The following is a 25049-nucleotide window of genomic DNA, read 5'->3' on the forward strand; positions in this document are numbered from 1 at the left end:
AAAAGTAAAATACGGAAAAAATGGATTTATTTTTTACAAAATTTCCTTCTAGATATTAGCTTTTGATCATAAACAAGCTTCTGTCCAAGTTTGGAACAAATCCAAAATAGTATAAGAAAGTTATTAAAATTTTAAAAACTTTAACCACAGAGTGAATGTGTTGTTTCCTGGCAGAAAATCTAAGCTCATTTAAAAGTAAAATACGGAAAAAATGGATTTATTTTTTTACAAAATTTCCTTCTAGATACTAGCTTTTGATCATAAACAAGCTTCTGTCCAAGTTTGGTACAAATCCAAAATAGTATAAGAAAGTTATTAAAATTTTAAAAACTTTAACCACAGAGTGAATGTAATACTTCCCAGCAGAAAAACTAAGTCCATTTAAAAGTAAAATAAGGAAAAAATGGATTTATTTTTTTACAAAATTTACTTCTGGATACTATCTTATGATCATAAACAAGCTTCTGTCCAAGTTTGGTACAAACTCAGGATAGTTTAAGAAAGTTATTAAAATTTTAAAAACTTTAACCACAGAGTGAATGTAATATTTCCCGGCAGAAAAACTAAGTCCATTTATAAGTAAAATACGGAAAAAATGGAATTTTATTTTTACAAAATTTACATCTGGATACTATCTTATGATCATAAACAAGCTTCTGTCCAAGTTTGGTAGAAATCCAAAAAAGTATAAGAAATTTATTAAAATTTTAAAAACTTTAACCACAGAGTGAATGTGTTGTTTCCTGGCAGAAAATCTAAGCTCATTTAAAAGTAAAATACGGAAAAAATGGATTTATTTTTTTACAAAATTTCCTTCTAGATACTAGCTTATGATCATAAACAAGCTTCTGTCCAAGTTTGGAACAAATCCAAAATAGTATAAGAAAGTTATTAATTTTAAAAACTTTAACCACAGAGTGAATGTGTTGTTTCCTGGCAGAAAATCTAAGCTCATTTAAAAGTAAAATACGGAAAAAATGGATTTATTTTTTTACAAAATTTCCTTCTAGATACTAGCTTTTGATCATAAACAAGCTTCTGTCCAAGTTTGGTACAAATCCAAAATAGTATAAGAAAGTTATTAAAATTTTAAAAACTTTAACCACAGAGTGAATGTAATACTTCCCAGCAGAAAAACTAAGTCCATTTAAAAGTAAAATAAGGAAAAAATGGATTTATTTTTTTACAAAATTTATTTCTGGATACTATCTTATGATCATAAACAAGCTTCTGTCCAAGTTTGGTACAAACTCAGGATAGTTTAAGAAAGTTAATATTTGTGGACGCCGCCGACGACAACAACGTCGACGGAATGTAGGATCGCTATGTCTCGACAAAAATATAGACAGAAAAAAAGTAAATATACAGGAATACATTAATTCACCGCACATAAAAGTGAACATCTGGGTTGTTTTTTTTGCTTGAGTGATTTACCTGTACAACCATGCGGATAATTTAACATGTCTCAACAATGTTTAAAACGAATTAATACCAGTTTGAAATTGTTGAACGGGGGATGTCTAATTAGTTTGACGGAGCTGAACCATATCTTAAATTAACTTGAATGACCGCTAAGGAATCTATTTGACTGGTATTAAAATAATTTGAAGTGGATTGAAAAAAAAGTAAAATAACAAAAATACCGAACTACAAGGAAAATTCAATACGGAAAGTCCTTTATCAAATGGCAAAATCAAAAGCTCACACACATCAAACGAATGGAAAACAACTGTCATATGAGGCATTTCCTTATGTAGAAAATGGTGGATTAAACCTGGTTTTAAAGCTATCTAAACCTCTCACTTGTATGACATTCGCATAGAACTCCATTATATTGACAACAATGTGTGAGCAAAACAAAGACATAATAGGTAAAAGTGTCAAAATCGGGGTACAGCAGTCCACATTTTGTGTTATAATCTTAATCACTATGAAAACAAATAACTATTTCAACAAAGAAACACAAGGCATATAGACACTCTATAAACAAAGTACATAAGCAAAAATGAAAGACAAGAATGCAAAAATTACCATAGCACAATAACACAAATACCTAGCCACGCCAACAGTTTTTAATTTTTGTCAATCTTATTTATATATTAAGTAATCATTTTTAAATAGGGTTCATACTTATATTGCCGATCATTCTAAATTCGGGTTACTAGTGTTACTATACCTGCTTACATTGTTGCCGATGCAAGTGAAAATACATGATTTAGAACTCATGGAAATAGTTTAGTTGTATTTTTAAAAATTTATCACCATGACATTCCTTGTAAGCATTTAATGGTAACACACTTTATGGTAAACATTGTAAAATCTAACTTTAACATGTCCTATAAAGAACCTATATAATGTCAGGAATGTCATTTTAAAGTATTTTCACATCAAATACAAGTGATAAGGACCTGATTTGTCTATCTTTCTCTATTATTTATAAAGGGCAATACATTTTACCTTTAGAGGTTTCTTTAGATCCCCGCTGCCTTTGTGTTCTAACTGTTGTATTGTATCTTTAACAATATTTTCTCTAGTCACATGTAGCACCAGCAAAGGGCTAACTGGGTCAATATTTTGTAAAAACAAACTCTGGAAGTTTCGTCGTTGAGCTTCTTCCAAGGCAGTCTGAAAAATCCAGGATATTTGTTAACAAATTTTAGCAAATATGTCACTTTCTGAAATAATTATTTCTTTTTTTTTATATAGTTTTGGTGGAATGTTTTAAGTTACTGCTTTGTATTTACATCTTTATTTTATTTTTTTTACAATAGTCAGGGTTTTACATCACCCTTTCAGCACCACCTTACCAAGGTGTCGCAGGGTTTTAAGAAATATAACAACAAAAGACTATTCTCTCTCTCCAAATCAAGACTACCATTCAGGATAAATAAAATGCAAAATCTCTGTTGTATTATCTTGCCGTTTGTAATTCTAAATTATAAACACATTAACACAAATCTTTATACACTACCCCGTTTTCAAAACTCCATTCTCTGTACAACTTATATTCGGAAACCACTGTTACAAACCCCTATTCAAACCAAAACAAACTTAAAGCCATCAAATTTGATATTGCAAGTCACAGATCAGTTCACATTGGAAAAGATGAAAAAGAGAAAAGGTCCTGTCCAAAACTTTCATTTCACAACAAAGGTCTCAATGCCATCAACTTGGGCATTATCATTCATCACAAATCTGTTCACTCAAAAATATCTCCCTAGTTCAAAGATCAGTCAGTACCTATCATTTCTTATACTTATATACCAAACCCATTGCAACTAAAATTTTCAATTACAAACACATTTAGCAGGATCTCAATATTGACGAATTCAAGTCTAAACCTACTGATTGCACCTGTGCTTGTTCCCTTTATATATATAATCCCGCTGGCCACGTTATCATTGGTGACCAAAACATTCTCAATAACACTTCTCTGGTAAATTTGTTATCCAGAGGCCCAAAATATTGTAAGCCTTAGTCCATCAATTGGATACACAACTTCAAAATACTGATGGATTCAGTCGAGGGTTATGCCAGGCAATGCGATAAACACGAGAAATAAAGAGACTTGGATACTCTTTTATAATTGATTAAGGCTGTTAGGTCATTGATAAAAATCAGAATTAAAAAACAGCAGGTCTATAAATACACATGCATAGGTACCAAACCAGGTACTTCATATCTTAGAAACAGGCAACATATGTCCTCAATTTTAGAATTCATTTAAACATTTTTGTATAATTCAAAATTATCAGTCAAAATTTGTTCTATAAGGATCACCTGATTTTTACCTTTCATTTGATACCTAAATTCCAAAATATATTCTACATAGTTTGATATATACACCTATGTGTAGGAACCATTTTGTTTTAAATACGTACTACTTTCCTGTATGTTTTTAGACTGGGCCCAATTTGGTGGTGTTACATCTTATAAAGTCTATCCAAATTATTTTTCCAAAGAAATTCCACTAAAGCCGGAATCATATGGAAAATTAAACTCCCTGAAATTTGAACCCTGGGTCAAAATCCTGTATGGAAAATTAAACCCGGGGTCAATTTTCCATAGCGGGAAATTGACCCCTCACCCTGGAAAATTGAACACCCTGTTATTCGTTAAATGAATGTCAAATGTACATTAGGTTAGGCATTATAACTATATCAAGTAGTTTGAATAGCTATGACAATTTGAAAATCTGAGTTCTATAGAGGGGGATTCAATTTCCATGGCTGAGTAAAAAAAAATTTAAATTATTTTTTAACATGTATTATTCCTACCAAGTACTTATTAATGCATTATTACTATACATGTATAACAATAAAAATGAGAATGGAAATGGGGAATGTGTCAAAGAGACAACAACCCGACCACAGAACAAACAACAGCAGAAGGCCACCAACAGGTCTTCAATGCAGCGAGAAATTCCCGCACCCGGAGGCGTCCTTCAGCTGGCCCCTAAACAAATATATATACTAGTTCAGTGATAATGAACGCCATACTAAACTCCAAATTGTACACAAGAAACTAAAATTAAAAATAATACAAGACTAACAAAGGCTAGAGGCTCCTGACTTGGGACAGGCGCAAAAATGCGGCGGGGTTAAACATGTTTATGAGATCTCAACCCTCCCCCTATACCTCTAGCCAATGTAGAAAAGTAAACGCATAACAGTACGCACATTAAAATTCAGTTCAAGAGAAGTCCGAGTCTGATGTCAGAAGATGTAACCAAAGAAAATAAACAAAATGACAATAATACATAAATAACAACAGACTACTAGCAGTTAACTGACATCCCAGCTCCAGACTTCAATTAAACTGATTGAAAGATTATGTCTTCATCATATGAATATCAGGCACAATCCTTCCCGTTAGGGGTTTAGTATCATACCATCATAACATATATGAGAAGAACATAACCCGTGTCATGCCAACAACTGGTTTTTAAATAAATGTGTTTAGTGCCGATGCAAAGACCCTATAAGTGAATCAATATTAACGCCAAAATATGCAATCTTTAATGACCTGACAACAGTATCGTAACTATATCCCTTCTTAATAAGTCTATTTAAAGGTTTTGTTAGTTTCAGAGGTGAATACTGACATTTTTGTGCTTTATAAAGAATATTTCCATAAAAAATTGGATGTGAAATACCTGAACGTATAAGAAGTCTGCATGTTGAGCTATATTTACGAATGATGTCCTTATATCGATGATAAAATTTAGTAAATGTTTTTGATGGTGTTCAGTTTTCCATGGTAGGGGATTCAATTTCGATAGAGGAGGAAAAATGTTTTTAAATATTTTCTAACATGTTTTATTCCTACCAAGAACTTATTAATCCATTATAACTATATGACATAGCTGGAATAGCTTTGACTAATAGGTCTATAGAGGGGTTGGTTCAGTTTTCCATGAAAAGGGGTTCAATTTTCCATAGCGGAGTAAATTTTTTAGAATATTTTCTTACATTTTTTATTCATTCCAAGTACTTATTCTTGTTTTTAAATTTGTTTCCTAAGTAATTATCAATGCATTAATGCATTATAACTACATAACATGGCTGGAATAGCTATGACAGTTTGAAAATCTGAGGTCTAAAGGGGGAGTTCAGTCTTTTATGGCAGGGGGTTCAATTTTGAGAATTTTTTTTTAATTTTCTTACCAAGTACTTATTAATGCATTATAACTACATAACATGGCTGGAATAGCTATGACAGTTTGAAAATCTGAGGTCTATAGGGGGAGTTCAGTCTTCCATGGCAGGGGGTTCAATTTTGAGAAGAATTTTTTTTAATTTCTTACCAAGTACTTATTAATGCATTATAACTACATAACATGGCTGGAATAGCTATGACAAGTTGAAAATTTTAGGTCTATAGGGGCAGTTCAGTCTTCCATGGTAGGGGGTTCCAATTTTTTATGGCGAAGTAAAATTTTTTAAAAATATTTTCTAACATGTTTTATTCCTACCAAGTACTGATTAATGCATAATAACTATATAACATAGCTGGAACAGCTATGACAATTAAAAAATCTGAGGTTGGGTAAAAAAGGGGGGGGGGGTCAATTGTCCATGGCTAGGTAGAAATATTAAAAATATGATTCTAACATGTTTTATTCCTATCAGTTTTCCCTGAAATAACTGAGTAAAATTTTTTCTAAAGATTTTCTTACATGTTTTATTCGTACCAAGTACTTATTTAAGCATTATAAATACATAACAAAGCTGGAATAGCTATGACAATTTGAAAAAAAGAGTTCAGTTTTCCATTGGAAGGGGTTCAATTTTCCATGGCTCAGAAATTAAAAAAAAATAATTTCTAACATGTTTTATTCCTACTAAGTGCTAATTAATACATTAATACTATATAACAAAGCTGGAATAGCTATGATAACTTGAAAATCTGAGGTCTATAGGGAGGTGGGCAGTTTTCCATGGAAGGGGGTTCAATATTCCATGGCTGAGTAAAAATGTTTAAAAATATTTTTTAACTTGTTTTATTGCTTCCAAGTACTTATTAATGCGTTATTACTATATAACATAGATGGAATAGCTATGACAATTTGAAAATCTGAGGTCTATAGAGGATGGTTCAGTTTTTCCATGGAAGGAGGTTCAATTTTCAATGGCTGAGTAAATTTTTAAAAAAATATTTTCTAACATGTTTCATTACTACCAAGTACTTATTGATGCATTATTTCTATACATGTATAACAAAGCTGGAATAGCTATGACTATTTTAAAATGTGAGGTTTATTAGGGGGGGGGGTTCTGTTTTCGATGGTAAGGGGGTTCAATTTTCCATGGCTGAGTAGAAAATTAAAAAAATATTAATAACAATTACTTATTAAATTATAACTTTATAACATAGCTGGAATAGCAATGATAATTAGAAAATCAGAGGTCTATAGAGGGGGGTTAATTTTTCCGTGGAAGGGGATTCAATTTTCGATGGCTGAATAATTTTTTTTTAAATATTTTCTTTCATGTTTTATTCCTACCAAGTAGTTATAAATGCATTATATTCCTACAAAGTAGTTATAAATGCATTATAACTACAGAACATAGCTGGAATAGCTATGACAGTTTGAAAATCTGAGGTATATAGGTGGGGGGGGGGGTTAAACATTTAAAAAATATGTTTTAACATGTTTTATTCCTACCAAGTACTTTATAATGCATTATAACTATATATATCATATAGCTGGAATAGCTATGACAATTCGAAAATCTGAGGTCTATGGCGGGGGGGGGGGGGGGGCGGGGGGGGGGGGGGGGCTGTGGGGGTCAGTTTTCCAACGTAGGGGTTCAATTTTCCATGGCTTAGTAAAAAGATTTATTTTTCTAACATGTTTTATTTCTACCAAGTACTTATTACTGCATTATTACTAAATAACATAGCTGGAATAGCTAAGACAATTTGAAAATCTGAGGTTCATTTTTCTATGATAGGGGGTTCAATATTCCATGGCTGAGTAAAACAATTTTCTAAATATTTTCTTACATGTTTTATTCCTACCAAGTACTTATTTATGCATTATAACTACATAACATAGCTGGAATAGCTCGGGGTACGGTTTTACATGGAAGGGGGTTCAATTTTCCATGGCTGAGTAAAAATGTTAAAAAATATTTCCTAACATGTTTTATTTCTACCAAGTAATTATTAATGCATTATAACTACATACCATAGTTGGAAGTTTGAATAGCTATGTCAATTTGAAAATATGAGTTCTATAGGGGGTTCAGTTTTCCATGGTAGGGGCTTCAATTTTACATCGCCGAATAAAAATGTTTAAAAATATTTTCTAACATGTTTTATTCCTACCAAGTACTTATTAAAGCATTTCAACTATATAACATAGCTGGAATAGCTATGACAATTGAAAATATGAGGTCTATAGGGGGTGGGGGGGGGGGGGGGGGGGGGATTCAGTTTTCCATGGTAGGGGTTCAATTTGCCATGGCTGAGTACAAATGTTAGAAAACTATTTCCTACCAAGTACTTATTAATGCATTTTAATTACATACCATTGCTGAAAAAGAGAGGCGAAAGATACCAAAGGGATATTCAAACTCATAAGTTGAAAATAAACTGACAACGTCATGGCTAAAAATGAAAAAAGACCAACAGACGTACACTAAACACAACATAGAAAACTAAAGACTGAGCAACACGAACCCCACAAAAAACTGGGGGTGATCTTAGGAGCTCCGGAAGGGTAAGCAGATCCTGCTTCACATGTGGGGGGTTCAGTTTACCATGGTTCAACTTGAGTAAAAATGTTTAAAAATATTTTCTAACATGTTTTATTCCTTCCAAGTACTTATTTCAGCATTATGCCTTAGTATATAACATAGTAGTCCTGCAGAATGGAGACACAATTGTGGGTTTGATGATAAAAGCACCAAATTTGGCATGGTAGTAGTTTTGGATGTTTCAAACAATATAAGCTATGGACTCACCTTAAAATTCCAATATGGCGGCTATTTCCAAAATGGCCACCATAAAATATCAAAATCAACATATATTACTTATATAAGGTCACATTTAAAGTCAAATTTGGCATGGCAGTAGTGCTGGGTATTTCAAAAAACATTAAATTTGAACACACCTTGAAATTTCAATATAGCAGCTTTTTCCAAGGTGGCCGCCACAAAATATCAAAATCAACCAACAATATTAGTTCAAATTTGTCATGTTATTAGTGCTGAGTGCTTCAAACAATGTAAGCTATGGACCCAAATTAAAATTTCAATATGACGACATTTTCCAAGATGGCCGCCATAAGATATCAAAATCAACAAATATCCCTTATAGAACCGAACTCCAAGGAAAATTTAAAACGGAAGTCCCTTATCAAATGGCAAAATTTAAAGCTCAAACACATCTAACGAATGGAAAACAACTGTCATATATCTCACTTGGTACAGGCATTTCCTTATTTGGTCTCTTGTAGAGAGTTGACTCGTTGGCAATTATACCAAATCTTCTTATTTTTTTATACATCCAACATCCAATGAATTTGGTGTAAAGACGTCATTAACAGTCAGAGAAAAACATGACCTACGTTTTTTCCCATTAAAAGTAATAAAGTAATATTTATGAAATTATTATGCTAGGTATAATGATTGTTCTGTTTGTCAAAATAAGCCAATTATAAAAGACAAAATTGATTTATTAACAAGTAGCTGAGATTAACAGGTTTAATTTCATTTGGGTAATACAGCGTTACTTTTGATGTGCATTAAGGGTCACATCTAAGCAACTAGGTCATTCTATTTGGTAAACTTAACCTCATGATCCTAGATTTCGATGTCATTGTTGTTTTCTCTACATCTTTGTTTTATCTTTGTAGAGGAATGAAATTTTTTCAGTGGTTGAAATTCTTAGATATTAATAAAGATCCATACAAAAGCTGGATAACCATAACCTATATTTTAAAAAATAAACTGTTAACACAGAGATATGTCTTGCCTGTTTGTTATTTTAATAATGCAAATGTTGAAATTAAAATAGCAATACTTTAACTTGTAAGTTATGCAAATATTCAAAGTCAATGAACCATGACTGAAGGTACAGGGCTAAACAATCTCCATGGAAATGAGATGTGCCAATGCTAATACAACTGCATACCAAATACCATCAACTTTTCATAAGTCATTCCCTATAAACAAACCTAAACACAAACATTAACTTGTAAACTATGTAATAGTTTCAAAGTCAATAAACCATAATGAGGGGGTGGGGTTATATAATCTCTATGGAAATGAAACTTGCAAATGCAAATATCATTGACTTAGCATTAGTGGTTCATCTTAAACTGACCTAATCACAAACTAATACATGTAAACTAAGCTAAACGTTTCAAGGTCAATAGACCATGACTGAGGGGTAAGGACCAAATATTTTCCATGAAAATGAGATGCGCTAATGCTTATACAACTGCATACCAATTATCATTGACTTACCACTAAGTGTTCCCCTTAAACTGACCTAATCACAAACTAATACATGAAAACTAAGCAAAAGTTTCAAAGTCAATAGACCATGACTGAGGGGGCGGGACCAAATAATCTCCATGGAAATGAGATATGCCAATGCTTATACAACTATATACCAAATATCATTGACCTACCACTAGTTGTTCCCCATAAACTGACCTAATCACAAACTAATACATGAAAACTAAGCAAAAGTTTCAAAGTCAATAGACCATGACTGAGCGGGCAGGGCCAAATAATCTCCATGGTAATGAGATATGCCAATGCTAATACAACTGCATACCAAATATCATTGACCGACCACTAGTGGTTCACCATAAACTAGCCTAATCACAAACTAATACATGTAAACTTAGCAAGTTTCAAAGTCAATAGACCTTAACTGAGGGGGCGGGGCCAAATAATCTCCATGGTAATGAGATGTGCCAATGCTAATACAACTGCAGACCAAATATTATTGACGCCGCCGCTGGAGCAGCATACCTATGTCTCGCTTATTGACTCCGTCAAGGCGAGATCAAAATGATTCCCAATTCAGTTAATCCAATTTATGGTGACTCATTTTCTTTATTATGTTCATATTCCTTACTGCATGGTCCACAGTATTGTTTTGCATTTTTTTTGCTTTAAAATTGTTAAAAAAAAAACCTGAAATATAACAATCAAATAATTTTTATCAGTATTTAGAATTAACTTACCCTCATTTGCATAAAGGCATCTGTTTGAAGTAGCATAGATTTAGCAGGTCCATCAAACACAAATGGGTAATCACAGAAGTGCATAGGTGGCTGAAATAGAACATGCTATATAGTTAAAGAAACCAGTATATCCTGAAAAATTAAATGCATTTTGTCATACTATTTGAAACTTCAGGGTAACACCAGTTTATTTGCTTTTTTTGTAACTACATTTTAAATTTGAGAGCAGCTGTATTGTTGAGCTAAGTGCTTCGTAAAAGTTTACTGTTTACATTTTAAACCCAATAAAATAAGTCTTCGCACAATATTAAAAACAACAAGAATGCATGGATGCATGTCAACTCGTTCCCCACTTTTTACTCACCCATACTTTAACCAACTTGTATGGCTTTGAACATGCTGTCATTAACTGCGAGTACTCTCAGATCTGTACTTTGTGTCTTTTTTGTTGTCGTTTTGTCGAAGGCCGTACAGTTGCCTATAATTGCTTACATCTACTTCATTTGAACTTTGGTGAATAGTTGTTTCATTGGCAATCATACCACATCTCCTCATTTTTATATTGTACCTAATTTTAAGATATTATTTATATGCAATATATAGAGTCGTCAACTTCAAGGGGAAAATAAGGGAGATGATAAACCTGCACAAATTCCTGACCTTAGTCTTGCTTGCCTTGGTTCTCAATGTAACAGGACATTAATGAGGCGTTGTTTTGGAAAGTAGTTTGTACAAGGGGAACCTATTGATTGTTAAGTTACATATAAGGACCAAAAAATGTTGGAGAAATTATATAAGAAACACTAAAAAGACTAGTCATAGCGTGTTATTATAATTTATGTAGGTACATAAGAAAAGGATATTTTTCAAATATTGCTACTGTATCTGGATGGTTTAAAAGGAAAAGCTCGGGAAACAACGTTTCTTTCTATTAGTTGTTCAGTTTATTTTAACAAATGATTGCTTAACACAACCTTTACCATTCAACTGATTTTCAAAATATATATATCAGAACCAATAATATGTTTTGCTTGCATAAAAAAACAGACCGAACAGATGCATATGTTTTTTCAAAGCAGTAAAAGTTACTTTCCTTTTTGGATACAGTTTGTGTTGTTATTGAGCAACATAAGTAATTATCAAAACTGGAATATAAATAAAACAATTTTTACAATATATAACAATAAACAGTAGGAAAAATTATTAAAACGTGTTTTTAAATATCAGCTGCAGCTCATATATGAAGATTTTTTTGGTGATAATTGAATGAGCATACAAAAAGAAATGCATCAAAGTCATTCAGTACAAATACCATTAATTCCCTCATGTTACAGGTACATGGTAACAACTTATATGTGTAATCCTATTTCATTTAAACAAGGTAACAACTTATATGTGTTATTCCATTTCATTAAAACAAGGTAACAACTTATATGTGTTATTCTATTTCATTAAAAAGGTAACAACTCATATGTGTTATCCTATTTCATTAAAACAAGGTAACAGCTTATATGTGTTATTCTATTTCATTAAAACAACAACTTATATGTGTTATCCTATTTCATTAAAATCTAGATTGCTGTTTAGACCATTAAATTTAACCTTCTGTTTCTCAAACACAACAGCATCAGTCAAAAACCCACCGCTGGCTTGTATTTATCGCCCAACCAAAACAAATAGATGTGTACACAAGAATGTGTCCATAGTACACGGATGCCCCATCGCACTATCATTTTCTATGTTCAGTGAACTCTAATTTGGCATTAAAAATAGAAAGATCATATCGTAGGGAACATGTGTACTAAGTTTCAAATTGATTGGACTTCCACTTCAGCAAAAACTACCTTGACCAAAAACTTTAACCAAAAACTTTAACCTGAAGTGGGACAGACGGACGGACGGACGAACGAACGAACGAACGGACGAACGAACGGATGCACAGACCGAAAAACATATTGCCCCTAGGTGGGGCATAAAAATCTGCATGTTAAAATTTTACCGCTTTCAATCTAATCAAAGAGAGATAAATCTAACACATTCAGAAAACTCTGCTTTTTAGATTTTGGTGGGGTTCGTATTGCCCAGTCTAGTTTTCTATGTTGTTTTTTGTGTACTGTTTTTGTCTGTTGGTCTTTTTCTTTTTTAGCCATGGCGCTGTCAGTTTATTTTCCACTTATGAGATTGAATGTCCCTTTGGTATCTTTCGCCTCTCTTTAACCTCAGGTTTTGACAGCTGTCAAGGTATAAGGTTGTCAAACTAGGCCTTCTGAATAATGTATGACAATGTATGAAGATACATGCTATACACCTTTCCAATATTCACTGATATGTCCCTCCCACCTTAGCAACACATGGCAACCCAGCATCCTATGTCAAGCTAATCAATAAAATGGCGGCTATTCTATAAACAATGTAAAGAATTTGTTATAGCAAATATAAATAAAGAACAACATTTTGTTCATATATTCGCTTATGTGTTACAGTATGATGAGACTAATTACTCCTGAAGGGTTGAAATGAGAGATAAATGTATGACGTCTTGAAGTAATCATGTCCATTTATACTGAATAAAAAGAAACAAATAAAATATTGCAGTTTCGAAGTTACTGCCCATTGTACTTATCCTTTTATAAATTTATATACAACTCTCTTCCTCTATTTCCATATTGTACTTACCCTTTTTAAAATCAAAATGCATCCCATAGTTCTAACTTCTTTCCTTTTTTTGTAACTTATACATAAAAAAGGTCAAGTACAATGGGCAAATATTCGTACAGAAGACAATATACATTTATTTCCCGTGGTGGAGGGTGAACAAATCTCATGTGATTGATTAATTTACTGCTGATTGATAGGAGCGTTGAAAGGTGTATTTGCTTTATGATATGTTTAATTAAGAATATTAAACAGACAAAAACTGCATTTCCAAAAGGACAACAATCCAGAATAAATTATTGTGTTTTTTTTACCTAATGAAAAACTTACTGAGAGTATGTAATTGTGAATAAGCTAAGGTTGCTATTATCACAAGCAATGTTGATCATAGACTCGATGTCCTTATCGTTTCACTTTAAATGTTTTGGGGTATCTATGAAATTTTTAGTTGTTGATAAAGATCTTTGGTAGTCTCTGTTTAAATTATCACTTTTTCTGGACTAGGCAATTCGGCTTGATTTAATATATCTGAGACATTGTCTATGCAGCTCTCTGGATGCATTTTTTTAAAGGTTTTTTGTTATTAAGGTTGAGGTCTCATTGATGTAATGTCTCTTTTTATTTATACTTATTGACAGTACGAAGTTTTGGCTGTTCTGTCTAGGCAATTTTGAAGATTCAAAACTTTTGGTCTTGACACACCAAAGAAGGCTATGATTTTATTCAGATCTTATATTTCATTTTAGTACACATTTACTGGATAAACTTTTATTCTGACATTCAGCATAGCATTGTGGTGGTAAGATGTTAGTTTCATATGTCACATACCACATTTGTGAAATATAAATACCGTATCTATCAGATTGTTACAAATTGTATAAACATGTATTTCTAGATAGTCATCACATACATAATGTTTTATGCATATGACTGGACAAGTTAGGACTTTGATTTGTAAAATTAGTTTTTTTATCAACATTTTATTGTTTCAATTGTTTCATTCTATTATCATATTTGGCAGCCTATATATATTTAATTTCATAATTTATTATCCTGGATTTTGAAGTAAATTAAGAAATGAGTATTTTATATGGATTAATTATCATAATATAAGGACTGGATTTCAATAACTCAATTTATTTAATAACTTATTCTCTATGAATGTTTGGACAATAATTTACAAATAAATATCTGACACTAATTGCTCTTCAAATCTAAAAAGTTATTTTTATTTGGCATCTGTATACTGTTTATCCTTAAATCGCTTGTGCTTATATATATATTGTTATTGTTGATATGTTACATTATATTTAGTTAAGAGTTTGTTGTTCGGTGTTGCTGGAATGCTAAATTAAAAGTATAAAGCTCAGCAAAATATTCCTTCTTGATTCATATAAACCTGGCTATATTGGCACTTCATTTGTGTTGTTTTAGGAATTAATTTTCAGTGAAATGTTTGCAGACTAGTTTTTCGTGTTCTTCATTTGTAATTGTGTTATATTTACTGTAATTTGTGAATTTTTAATCACCCTTGGTATCTTATTCTTTAACATGAATACATACAGTAAAACAAATGCTTGTCAACAAAATAATACAATAAACTGTTAACACAGAGATATGTCTCGCCTATTTGATAATGCAAATGTTGAAATTAATATAGCAATACTTTAACATGTAAGTTATGCAAATATTCAAAGTCAATGAACCATGACTGAAGGTACAGGGCTAAACAATCTCCATGGAAATGAGATGTGCCAATGCTAATACAACTGCAAACCAAATACCATTAACTTTTCATAAGTCGTTCCCTTTAAACAAACCTAAACACAAACATTAACTTGTAAACTATGTAAAAGTTTCAAAGTCAATGAACCATAATTAGGGGGTGTGGTTATATAATCTCCATGGAAATGAAACTTGCAAATGCCAATACATTTGCATACCAATTATCATTAACTTAACATTAGTGGTTCATCTTAAACTGACCTAATCACAAACTAATACATGTAAATTAAGTAAAAGTTTCAAAGTCAACAGACCATGACTGAGGGGTAAGGACCAAATATTCTCCTTGGAAATGAGATATGCCAATGCTTATACAACTGCATACCAAATATCATGGACATACCACTAGTGGTTCCCTATAAACTGACCTAATCACAAACTAATACATGAAAACTAAACAAAGTTTCAAAGTCAATAGACTATGAACGAGGGGGCGGGGCCAAATAATCTCCATGGAAATGAGATATGCCAATGCTTATACAACTGCATACCAAATATCATGGACCTACCACTAGTGGTTCCCTATAAACTGACCTAATCACAAACTAATACATGAAAACTAAACAAAGATTCAAAGTCAATAGACCTTGACTGAGGGGGCGGGGTCAAATAATCTCCATGGTAATGAGATGTATCTATGCTAATACAACTGCATACCAAATATCATTGACCTACCACTAGTGGTTCCCCATAAACTGACCTAATCACAAACTAATACATGTAAACTTAGCAAGTTTCAAAGTCAATAGACCTTGACTGAGGGGGCGGGGCCAAATAATCTCCATGGTAATGAGATGTGCCAATGCTAATACAACTGCAGACCAAATATCACTGACCTACCACTAGTGGTTCACCATGAACTAGACCTAATCACAAACTAATCACTGTTGACGCCGCCGCCGCCGTCACCGACGCCGGAAACAGCATACCTATGTCTCGCTTTTTGACTCCGTCAAGGCGAGACAAAAATTAAATACTCTTGCCTCCCTCATCAATTTTTTAGAAGTCATTGTCTAAGAACCAGAACATTTATTTGACATAGCCTTGATATCAAATTGACATCTTTATAATTTTTTTTAAAAAGATCTTCATAATACATATGTAACCTTATATGCTAATTTTCATTGTATTTCAGAAATTTTAAATTGATATGCCTACAATACAGTAGTCATTTTCGATCATATAAAATTAAAAAACAAATTGGTATGTTGTTTTGAAATTATGATTATAAAATATACTAATTTGTGATAATAAGCGGTTATAGAACTCAAACCTAAAGACTCTCTCAGGTTTAGCTAGCTATAAAACCAGGTTCAATCCACCATTTTCTACATAAGAAAATGCCTGTACCAAGTCAGGAATATGACAGTTGTTATCCATTTGTTTGATGTGTTTGAGCTTTTGATTTTGCCATTTAATTAGGGACTTTCCTTTTTGAATTTTCCTCGAAGTTCAGTATTTTTGTGATTTTACTTTTCATCTTTCAATAGTATTAAAACATTTGACTTTTCTACACTTTACACAAGTATTCCCCATTCCAAACTAAAAGACAAATTGAAAGAGTTAGTATTACTTTGTTTCATTAAAAAGAACGGCGAACATAGATACAAGTATCTTGTCTTGGGGAGGGATAAATCCTACTTTGTAGAGAATCACTCTGATTCAAACAAAAAATTCTCTGAAACTGACATTATCAAGATGCTTGATTTCTTGATTGACAACATATTTGTTACGTTTGGAGGACATGTTTTTCAACAGACTGTCGGAATTCCAATGGGAACCAATTGTGCCCCTCTTCTTGTCGACTTGTTTCTTTATTATTATGAGACTGACTTCATACAGGAACTTCTTAGGAAGAAAGATAAGAAGTTAGCAATATCCTTAAACTTTACGTTCCACTATAAAGATGATGTTCTCACACTAAATAATACAAAATTTTGTGACTATGTTGAACGAATCTATCCCATCGAACTAGAGATAAAGGATACTACAGATACAGTTAAGTCTGCCTCATATCTTGACTTACATCTAGAAGTTGACAATGAGGGTCGGTTGAAAACAAAACTTTACGACAAAAGAGATGATTTCAGCTTCCCAATTGTGAACTTTCCATTTCTATGTAGCAACATTCCAGCAGCGCCTGCATACGGAGTATATATCTCCCAATTGATACGATATTTCCCGAGCTTGTATTTCCTATCATGATTTCCTTGATAGAGGATTGCTGCTCACAAGGAAGCTATTAAACCAAGAGTTCCAAATGGTGAAGTTGAAATCATCCCTTCGCAAATTTTACGGACGCCATCACGAGTTGGTTGACCGTTATGGAATAACCGTTTCACAGATGATATCGGATATGTTCCTTATGTCGTAACTACAATACCCTTCCCTTTTCACGAATGTGACCTACCGAATTAGACTATTTACCGGATTTGTAATAACATAAGCAACACGACGGGTGCCACATGTGGAGCAGGATCTTCTCACCCTTCCGGAGCACCTGAGATCACCCCCAGTTTTTGGTGGGGTTTGTGTTGCTTAGTCTTTAGTTTTCTATGTTGTGTCATCTGTACTATTATTTGTCTATTTGTCTTTTTATTTTTGGCCATGGCGTTGTCAGTTTGTTTTCGATCTGCGAGTTTGACTGTCCCTCTGGTATCTTTCGTCCCTCTTTTATTAGATTGGGTTGATTAAGGTGGATCAATAAATATTTCCTCTGATAGAATGTTCTTATACTTTGCCAAAATGTAGATTTTACCATGAAAATATAGGAAAGGTAGTCCTATTACAGAATATTAACATTCAATAACAGCGCCTGATGAAAATAATATTACCCGACTAGTTTAAGTCCTTCACAGACCATCTTCAGAGGCAAAATGATGTGGTGACATTTATTAGCTTCTTTTATAATATCTGTCAGTAATCCGTGACCTGATATCTTTGCAACAGATCTGACGAATAAAGTTATCCATTCTGGATAATATAATATTATCCGTTGTCTGGTAATTTATCCGTTGTTACCCAGCAAATGCAATAAATCAATCCAGTATGTTATTTGGTGAGTAATATGGTGGTTAAGTTGTCCGATGTATAAGTTATCCAGTAGACAAGTTATCTGGCAAGAAAAATTCTAGGTTATAGAAGACTTTCCAGCAGATAAGTTTTATACGGCAAGTATTGGCTGTACCGGATAGGTTATCCAGCAGGGATATCTGTTATTGGATAAGCTATCCAGTGAATAAAGATAAAGATATTGGTTACCCAATAGTGAGCCAGTGTGTTCCAGAATGAGTAGCCAGGGTTAATTCATTTACATTGGAACTAAACATTGAGTTGCCAGAAGCAATACTATAGGTAGTGTATATTATTAAAAAAAATTTAAAAATATGTTTGAAATAAATAATATTTATTAATACTATTTATCAAAATAAACATAGCAGTAAAATATGAGAAAAAAATGTGTAGTAAATACACAGGTTTGTTCTCATGTTGCTGTTTGCTGATATATCTGCTTACATAGATGGCAGCCTTGATGTGTCCCAGGGTGCAAATGCAGTTCTATGGGATGTGTGTACATACCATCATCTTCAGTATTGATATGAAAGGGTTCCTCTTCAACAATATTGTCCAAGTTTGATTGGATATCTTCCAAAAATTTGTCAATGAAATCCAAATTTTCTTCGTTATTTACTTTGACGATGCTGACCTGATATGATGGTTCCAATTGCCCAATATCCAATTGCGATTCTGAGATGAATTGAGCACTACTGAGAAGAGTGCTGATTATTCTGAATTCAAGTGCAACCAGGAACTTGTTCATCAACAGTAATTTTAGAATTTTAAAATTTACTGTGAGTAATGTGCGACACAGTATTGTTCTGATCCATTCATTTAAACACAAATATAGAAAAAACTTTATTGACAGCCAATGCCATCTACCTGATTACATGTTAACATTGCAAACAACAATATGTTGGAAAAAGTCCATCCATTTAAAATTAACACAGAAGAACCAACTGGCAAGCACCTCAACCAGATAGGACAAAACATTCATCATATGTCCTTTGAAATCTTCTAGAACGATCCAAATGACCCACAGTCGGGTGTTCTTAGAAGTAAAAAAGAGGATTATCATGGTAGGTATAGTGTCCGGCTGAGATGGTGTTTTTTCGTGTGAATCGGCCCACTTTTTTCGAGTTACATACGATCAGATCGATTTACTGCTATTTCGCGACTATAATAGTTGTATTGGTGACTCTTCTTATTCTGAATGCTACGCAGCGATGTTAAGGCAATTTCGATAAGATTTTGTCAGGGGCAGATAACCCCGTAAGGATCTCATTATGTATTCATATATTCATTAATGGCGAAGATTCCGTAAGCTGCGTCTATCGATTAAACTGTATGAAATCAAATTACATACATGCCTGTTTACTAAAAACGGGTATCCATATGATGTAATTTGTTTATCGAAACACGAATATTGTATGTTTGTGCTTTAATTATTATGGCAAACAGTTGCAATAGCTGTTTTTGTTGACGAGATTGTCGGCTTGTGGACCCCGCCTCCTTTTGCAGATTAACCAATCAGTAGACGATCGCCGTCAAATAGATGTTTGTAGTTTGCAGAATGGGAAGAACCTTGCAGCGAAAATTATTTTCACTTCTATGTGAAAATCTAACCAGAAAAGTAAGTGTGAGCCTCAAAATATGTATTATTTATGAAACATACGTTGCTTGTTTTGGTAATCATTCGCTTCAGAAATAAAAAATCTGTATACTTATAGATAAAAACGAGTTCAGTGTTGGCAAGCATGATATACACGTGGTCATAGTGGACAAAACGAAACTAGACTGCAACAAATATCTGAAATTTGAATAATTTATCGAATCCCGTCAATAAATGAACAGAATATCGAATGAAACAAGATCCCTCCATTATACCGAGAGCCCATTCTCAACATTTACCCTGAAATTCGTTTCTAATTTTCGTTTAGCAGGTACCTGCCATTCGGGGAAAAGGGGGGGGGGGGATTCCACCATTTACTTCTCTCCGGCACCCACATTGCTGGAGCCATGACCCCTACTTTCAAAGCATAGAGCTCTTAATTTGTAACACAGGGCACACAAACTTGCTCAAAAGGAAGCCTTGCAAGACGTCATAATTATTTGCACTACCCCCACCCCCCTCATTCCAACTTCTACTCCCACCGTTTAATCAGTGTGAAGTCCATACTATATTATTTTCTGCTTAGTGCTGTTGGTATTAATCAACTTTGAATTTAAAAGGGCGGTAAATGGTTAATTTTTGGCAATATTTTCTATTTACCCAGTGTTTATATTTTATTTCACTTGTTTTTCGTGTTTTGACGTTTGACCTCTCAATACATGTATCTCTAAATCTGCAAACGTCAATACTTTCACGAACAAACGCACTTTAGCGTATCGCGGCATCGGACTTTAGCATGTTCCATTAAATAGCACAGACTATCGCACTTAAGCGTATCAAACCATCTCACTTTAGAGTGACCATCGCGTTTTAGCGTCCCCATCTCACTTTAGAGTCCTACATATATATATATACATGTAAGTAAAACAGTATTTAAATTGAATAGAACACTGCATGCATCATCGTTCTAAAAATAGAGTACTAGTATTACATAAAATATCTGAACTGTATCCCTGTCGGCAGGAATTAAATCCATTACTCGAAGATATATCCCCGGTAAACAGAAGGGACCCATTTATAAAATTTTCTTTGGGAGACCACTAGTCAGAGAGGCAGAAAAAAAGCCCCATTTGCAGAGCTCCAGATAAGAATTCACAAATTGGGGTTTTTACCCACCATTTTTTTATGTAATTGGGTGATAAAGTTTTTTAATTGCATTATCAATTCCAATTCACCCCTCAAGCAAATATCAAATTGGGTTTTTCACCACCAAGCTCCTTAATGTATTGGGTTTTTTCATCAACACAATATTGAATATTTAGGCATGTTATAATCACATAATATCAATCCCAGATGTGTTTCCATCTTAAATGTGTTTCTTTCTTTGTATATGTGCTTAGCTGTTTTAAGGTACGCACTGAAACCCGGACCGGACCGGACTCCGGACCCGGACTACGGACCCGGACGCCGGACCCGGACTGTGGGTTTTTTAACCACTTTAATGCTTTTAGGATTACTGTCATGATAAACAGTATAAATAAAAAAGAGTGAACCAAAATTTTCCCACATTCCGAACGCAAAATTAAACAAAAAAGAATAATACAATAAATAAATAAATAAGTAAATATTTGTGTTATACAAAATTACTCAAAGAGTATAATATTTGTGCTTTATGCTTTTGTTTCTAAAAATGATAATTAGTGGTTTTATATGAAATGAAAGCAAATTAAAGACTTGTCATAGAAAGAGTGAAGAGCAATAGTTTGAAACATTCGAAGGATGTATTTTTATGTGTAGGCCTACTGTTTTTTTTCTAGCAAATACTGAAAAAAGAATTCCTCCTTTTCTAAATAATTTGTGTGTTTAAATTTCTATGAGTAAACTGTATAAATAGATATTGAAAAAGGAAATGAAGATGAAATAATTGCGACTTTTTGTCTTATGATTTAGCGTCTTACTTCTTACATCTATATATAGTATTTCCTGGTTAATTGTTCCCTCTTCAAACAATAAACTGTTAAACATTAATTGAAATTTACGATTTAGACTAAAATTATGCCTTACAGTTGAATTGACAAGAAATGATTTATTGTTTTGGCAGTCTTACCTCCGGTGGGGGCACTTACTTTGGAATGAGTTGTAGGGATGAGTCGCTGGAATAGGTCACTATTTCATGCTCCATGATATATGAAAAGGATGAGAAATTCAGATTAACTATGTCAATTGGTTGACATTATCACCTGCTTGATTATATCATAAGTATCTGAAACTAATCACATGTCAATATTTATTTTTGATGCGGTTAAACCACAGTTGTAAATGCATCAGCTATGTGAAACCAAGTTAACCTCTATTTATTCCCAATGTGATATTTCCACTGATGTTAGTTATAGATGCAATAAATCCGATCATTTTGACATTTGAACCTAATTAACATTCAAAGGTGTGTATACATGAAACATGATAACAATTATTTAAAGAAATTCCATAGTGTCAGCGTCTTTTTATACGAGGGAAAGGCAATGTAACTTGTTATCAGTTTTTCATTATAAAATTAATATAAAACTCAGTGAAAGTGAAACTGGGGTGTTACTACATTTATCTGACCAAACATATTTTATTGTCTATTGAAATTGAAATTTCCTCATAATGAAAGATATAAAAGCGGCAAATAGATGAACATTTTTAAGATGTGACGAATCTATTGGAAAAAAGCAAGGTGTGATTATTGAGACTGCGTTGCTTCTAAACAAGAAAGTGATGATGAGCGGGACCCCAAAAAAATCTATATACTAATGTATCAGAAGATGAAAAATATCTAAATATATAAGGTAGGTCTGTTTTTAGTTAATTGATATATGACAAGGTATATATTTTTGATAAACAAAATATATGAAAAGGGTGGGGTACTTGATGTCTCAGCTGCTCACCCCTACCAAAAAAAGTTTGAAGTGCCCCCCCCCCCCCCCTCGAGAATCTTACTTTTATTATTTGTTTCCTGTTAAGAAACATCAATTGGGGCTGTTGTTATGTCACTGCACGTGTAATATAAGTCTCATGTTTTATGGGGCGTATGACATTTGCGCCGATTTTTAAAAAGTTTCGATCTTTCTTTTGTGCTTATTATGCACAGGCAACACACTGGGTAAACTACAGGTGAATGTATTTTTTTTATTTATCAATATAAACCTCTTCCGTTAGCCAGTGGTACAAATGTTATGAATTGTCAATTATCATAAGAATTCTTATAATCTCTTATTGTTCGTATGAATTCTTCTGATCTCTTATTGTTCTTCTGAATTCTTATGATCTCTTAATTATTGTTCCTCCAAATCAATTATTGACAAAGGTTTACACTCGCTTTAGGATGTTTGGTTACTTAAAAAAACAAAAAAAAAACAACACATGATTACTCACAAATACCTTAAGACTATTGGTGATGACCTAAGTGTAAACAAGTTCGGTTGTATTTTAAATATAGTCTTAGATGCATGATTTTTTTTTTCATTAGTTATTGGCCTTGTACTAGCTGTCAGTAACTGCGAGTATTCCGGCTCAGATGGATGTACTAATTGTCTTTCTGTTGTGTGGCTGTATAAGTACCCATACAAGTATTCTCTGTGTTTTTATTATATGTATTTCTATCTGTATCCATCTGATGAATTAAGCCTTTTTCAACTGACTTTTATTGTTTTTTACTTATGTTGTACTGTTACATCAATGTCCCAAGTTAAGGGTGGGTTGGCGCCTTTAAACGAGTTGAACACCGCCACATTCTGTATGTATACTCCTGTCCCAAGTCAGGAACCTGTAATTAAGTGGTTGTCGTTTGTCGATATGTAACATATTTGTTTATCGTTCATTATTTTGTACATAAATAAGGTCGTTAGTTTTCTCCTTTGAATTGTTTTACATTTGTCATTATGGGGTCTTTTATAGCTTACTATGCGGTATGGGCTTAGCTCATATTTGAAGGACGTACGTAGACCTATAGTTGTTATTTTGGTCATCTGTGTCAGTTTTTCTCATTGGCAATCACATCACATCATTCTTCTTATTTTTATATAACATCCAAATAACGCTTCACTTGTTCAATTACTATGGTAGTTAAATTATTCCATTTTTTCTGGAGTAAAATTTTAAAAAGTACAATTAAGTACAATATAAGCATTTATTTGCTCATTTGATTGTCATCACACACTCCATTAAAATAATTAAACAATCCAATGTTGGCCGAAATAGATAAGTCCGAGACTACACTATTTATCATAACCAATTAAGCTTGTGGACGTTACGGATTTAAAGGGGCATTAGCTACGAGATATAAAAAAATAAAATAGGTGTTTTTTTTGTTCAATCATTAACTATGAAGTGCAATAGTGAAATAATAATTCGCTTTTAGCAGCCAGTTATATAGGAGTATAGGAATTATATATATATTCAATTAATTGCTGAATTGAAAGATGTTTTTTTTTCTTTTTTTCTTTATTCATTTCTTTATTTCTTTAATTATTTAATTGTCATCGGAATAATCAATAAAAGACACGTAAGCAGCGATCAACGATGTAATACACAATCTTGAACAGGTGAGTCCGGGCTGTGACCTGACACGACCCCGGACTAGCTTGAAGTTTACTATACCTGCGTGTATTGCATTACGATTACTAACTGTATATAAACTGTTTATTGTCGTAAAGCTTGTTGACGGAACATTTGATCTTACGTGTAATACATAGAAAATTTAAAAGACATTTATGCGAGATCCAACGAAATAATCAAATGTTGGTCGTAATAGGCGAGTCCGGATGGTGACCTGAAGTGACCCCGGACTAGGTGTATTTGCAAAATATAGACATCGATAGAAATATCAAACTTTACACATTATTTGATAAAAAGAGGTTTTTCAGTTTTATTCATCTAACTTTTTGCTTATTTGATTGTCATCGGAAAAATTAGGCATACACAGTTTTAAAAAAAAAATTATATCAGACAAGGTTTCTACCTATCGGCAAGCTATTTGTATAATAAACTTCATACGGGATGCGGAACAAGTTGTTTTTTTTTAAATAAATATAGTCAGTCGTTTTTAAAATGTATGCAGGGGTGGATCCAGGATTTTGGAAAGGGGGGGGGGGGGGCGTATCATTAAATTTTTTGGACCTTTTTTGGCTAAAAAACCATAAAATAAGTGTAAAATGCATTTTATAGTTAACGTGTAGGGGTTGGACATTT

The 25049-nt window shown here is 33.0% G+C and overlaps 1 protein-coding gene across 5 annotated transcripts in view; it reads right to left on the reverse strand.

Annotated features, from left to right (window-relative positions):
* Nucleotides 1–25049, reverse strand: part of LOC127709697 (probable E3 ubiquitin-protein ligase HERC4) — a 428281-nt gene that overhangs the window by 120748 nt on the left and 282484 nt on the right. For all 5 annotated transcript variants that reach the window (XM_052215333.1, XM_052215334.1, XM_052215335.1 and 2 more), the window contains 2 exons: nt 10709–10798; nt 2458–2625 (listed from right to left, as the gene is read on the reverse strand). In XM_052215333.1, coding sequence (XP_052071293.1) covers nt 2458–2625; nt 10709–10798 — 258 coding nt within the window. The remainder of the gene's footprint in view (nt 1–2457; nt 2626–10708; nt 10799–25049) is intronic.

The sequence above is a fragment of the Mytilus californianus genome, unplaced genomic scaffold (assembly GCF_021869535.1).
Source record: "Mytilus californianus isolate M0D057914Y unplaced genomic scaffold, xbMytCali1.0.p SCAF_7, whole genome shotgun sequence".
In the NCBI taxonomy this organism is placed as follows: domain Eukaryota; kingdom Metazoa; phylum Mollusca; class Bivalvia; order Mytilida; family Mytilidae; genus Mytilus; species Mytilus californianus.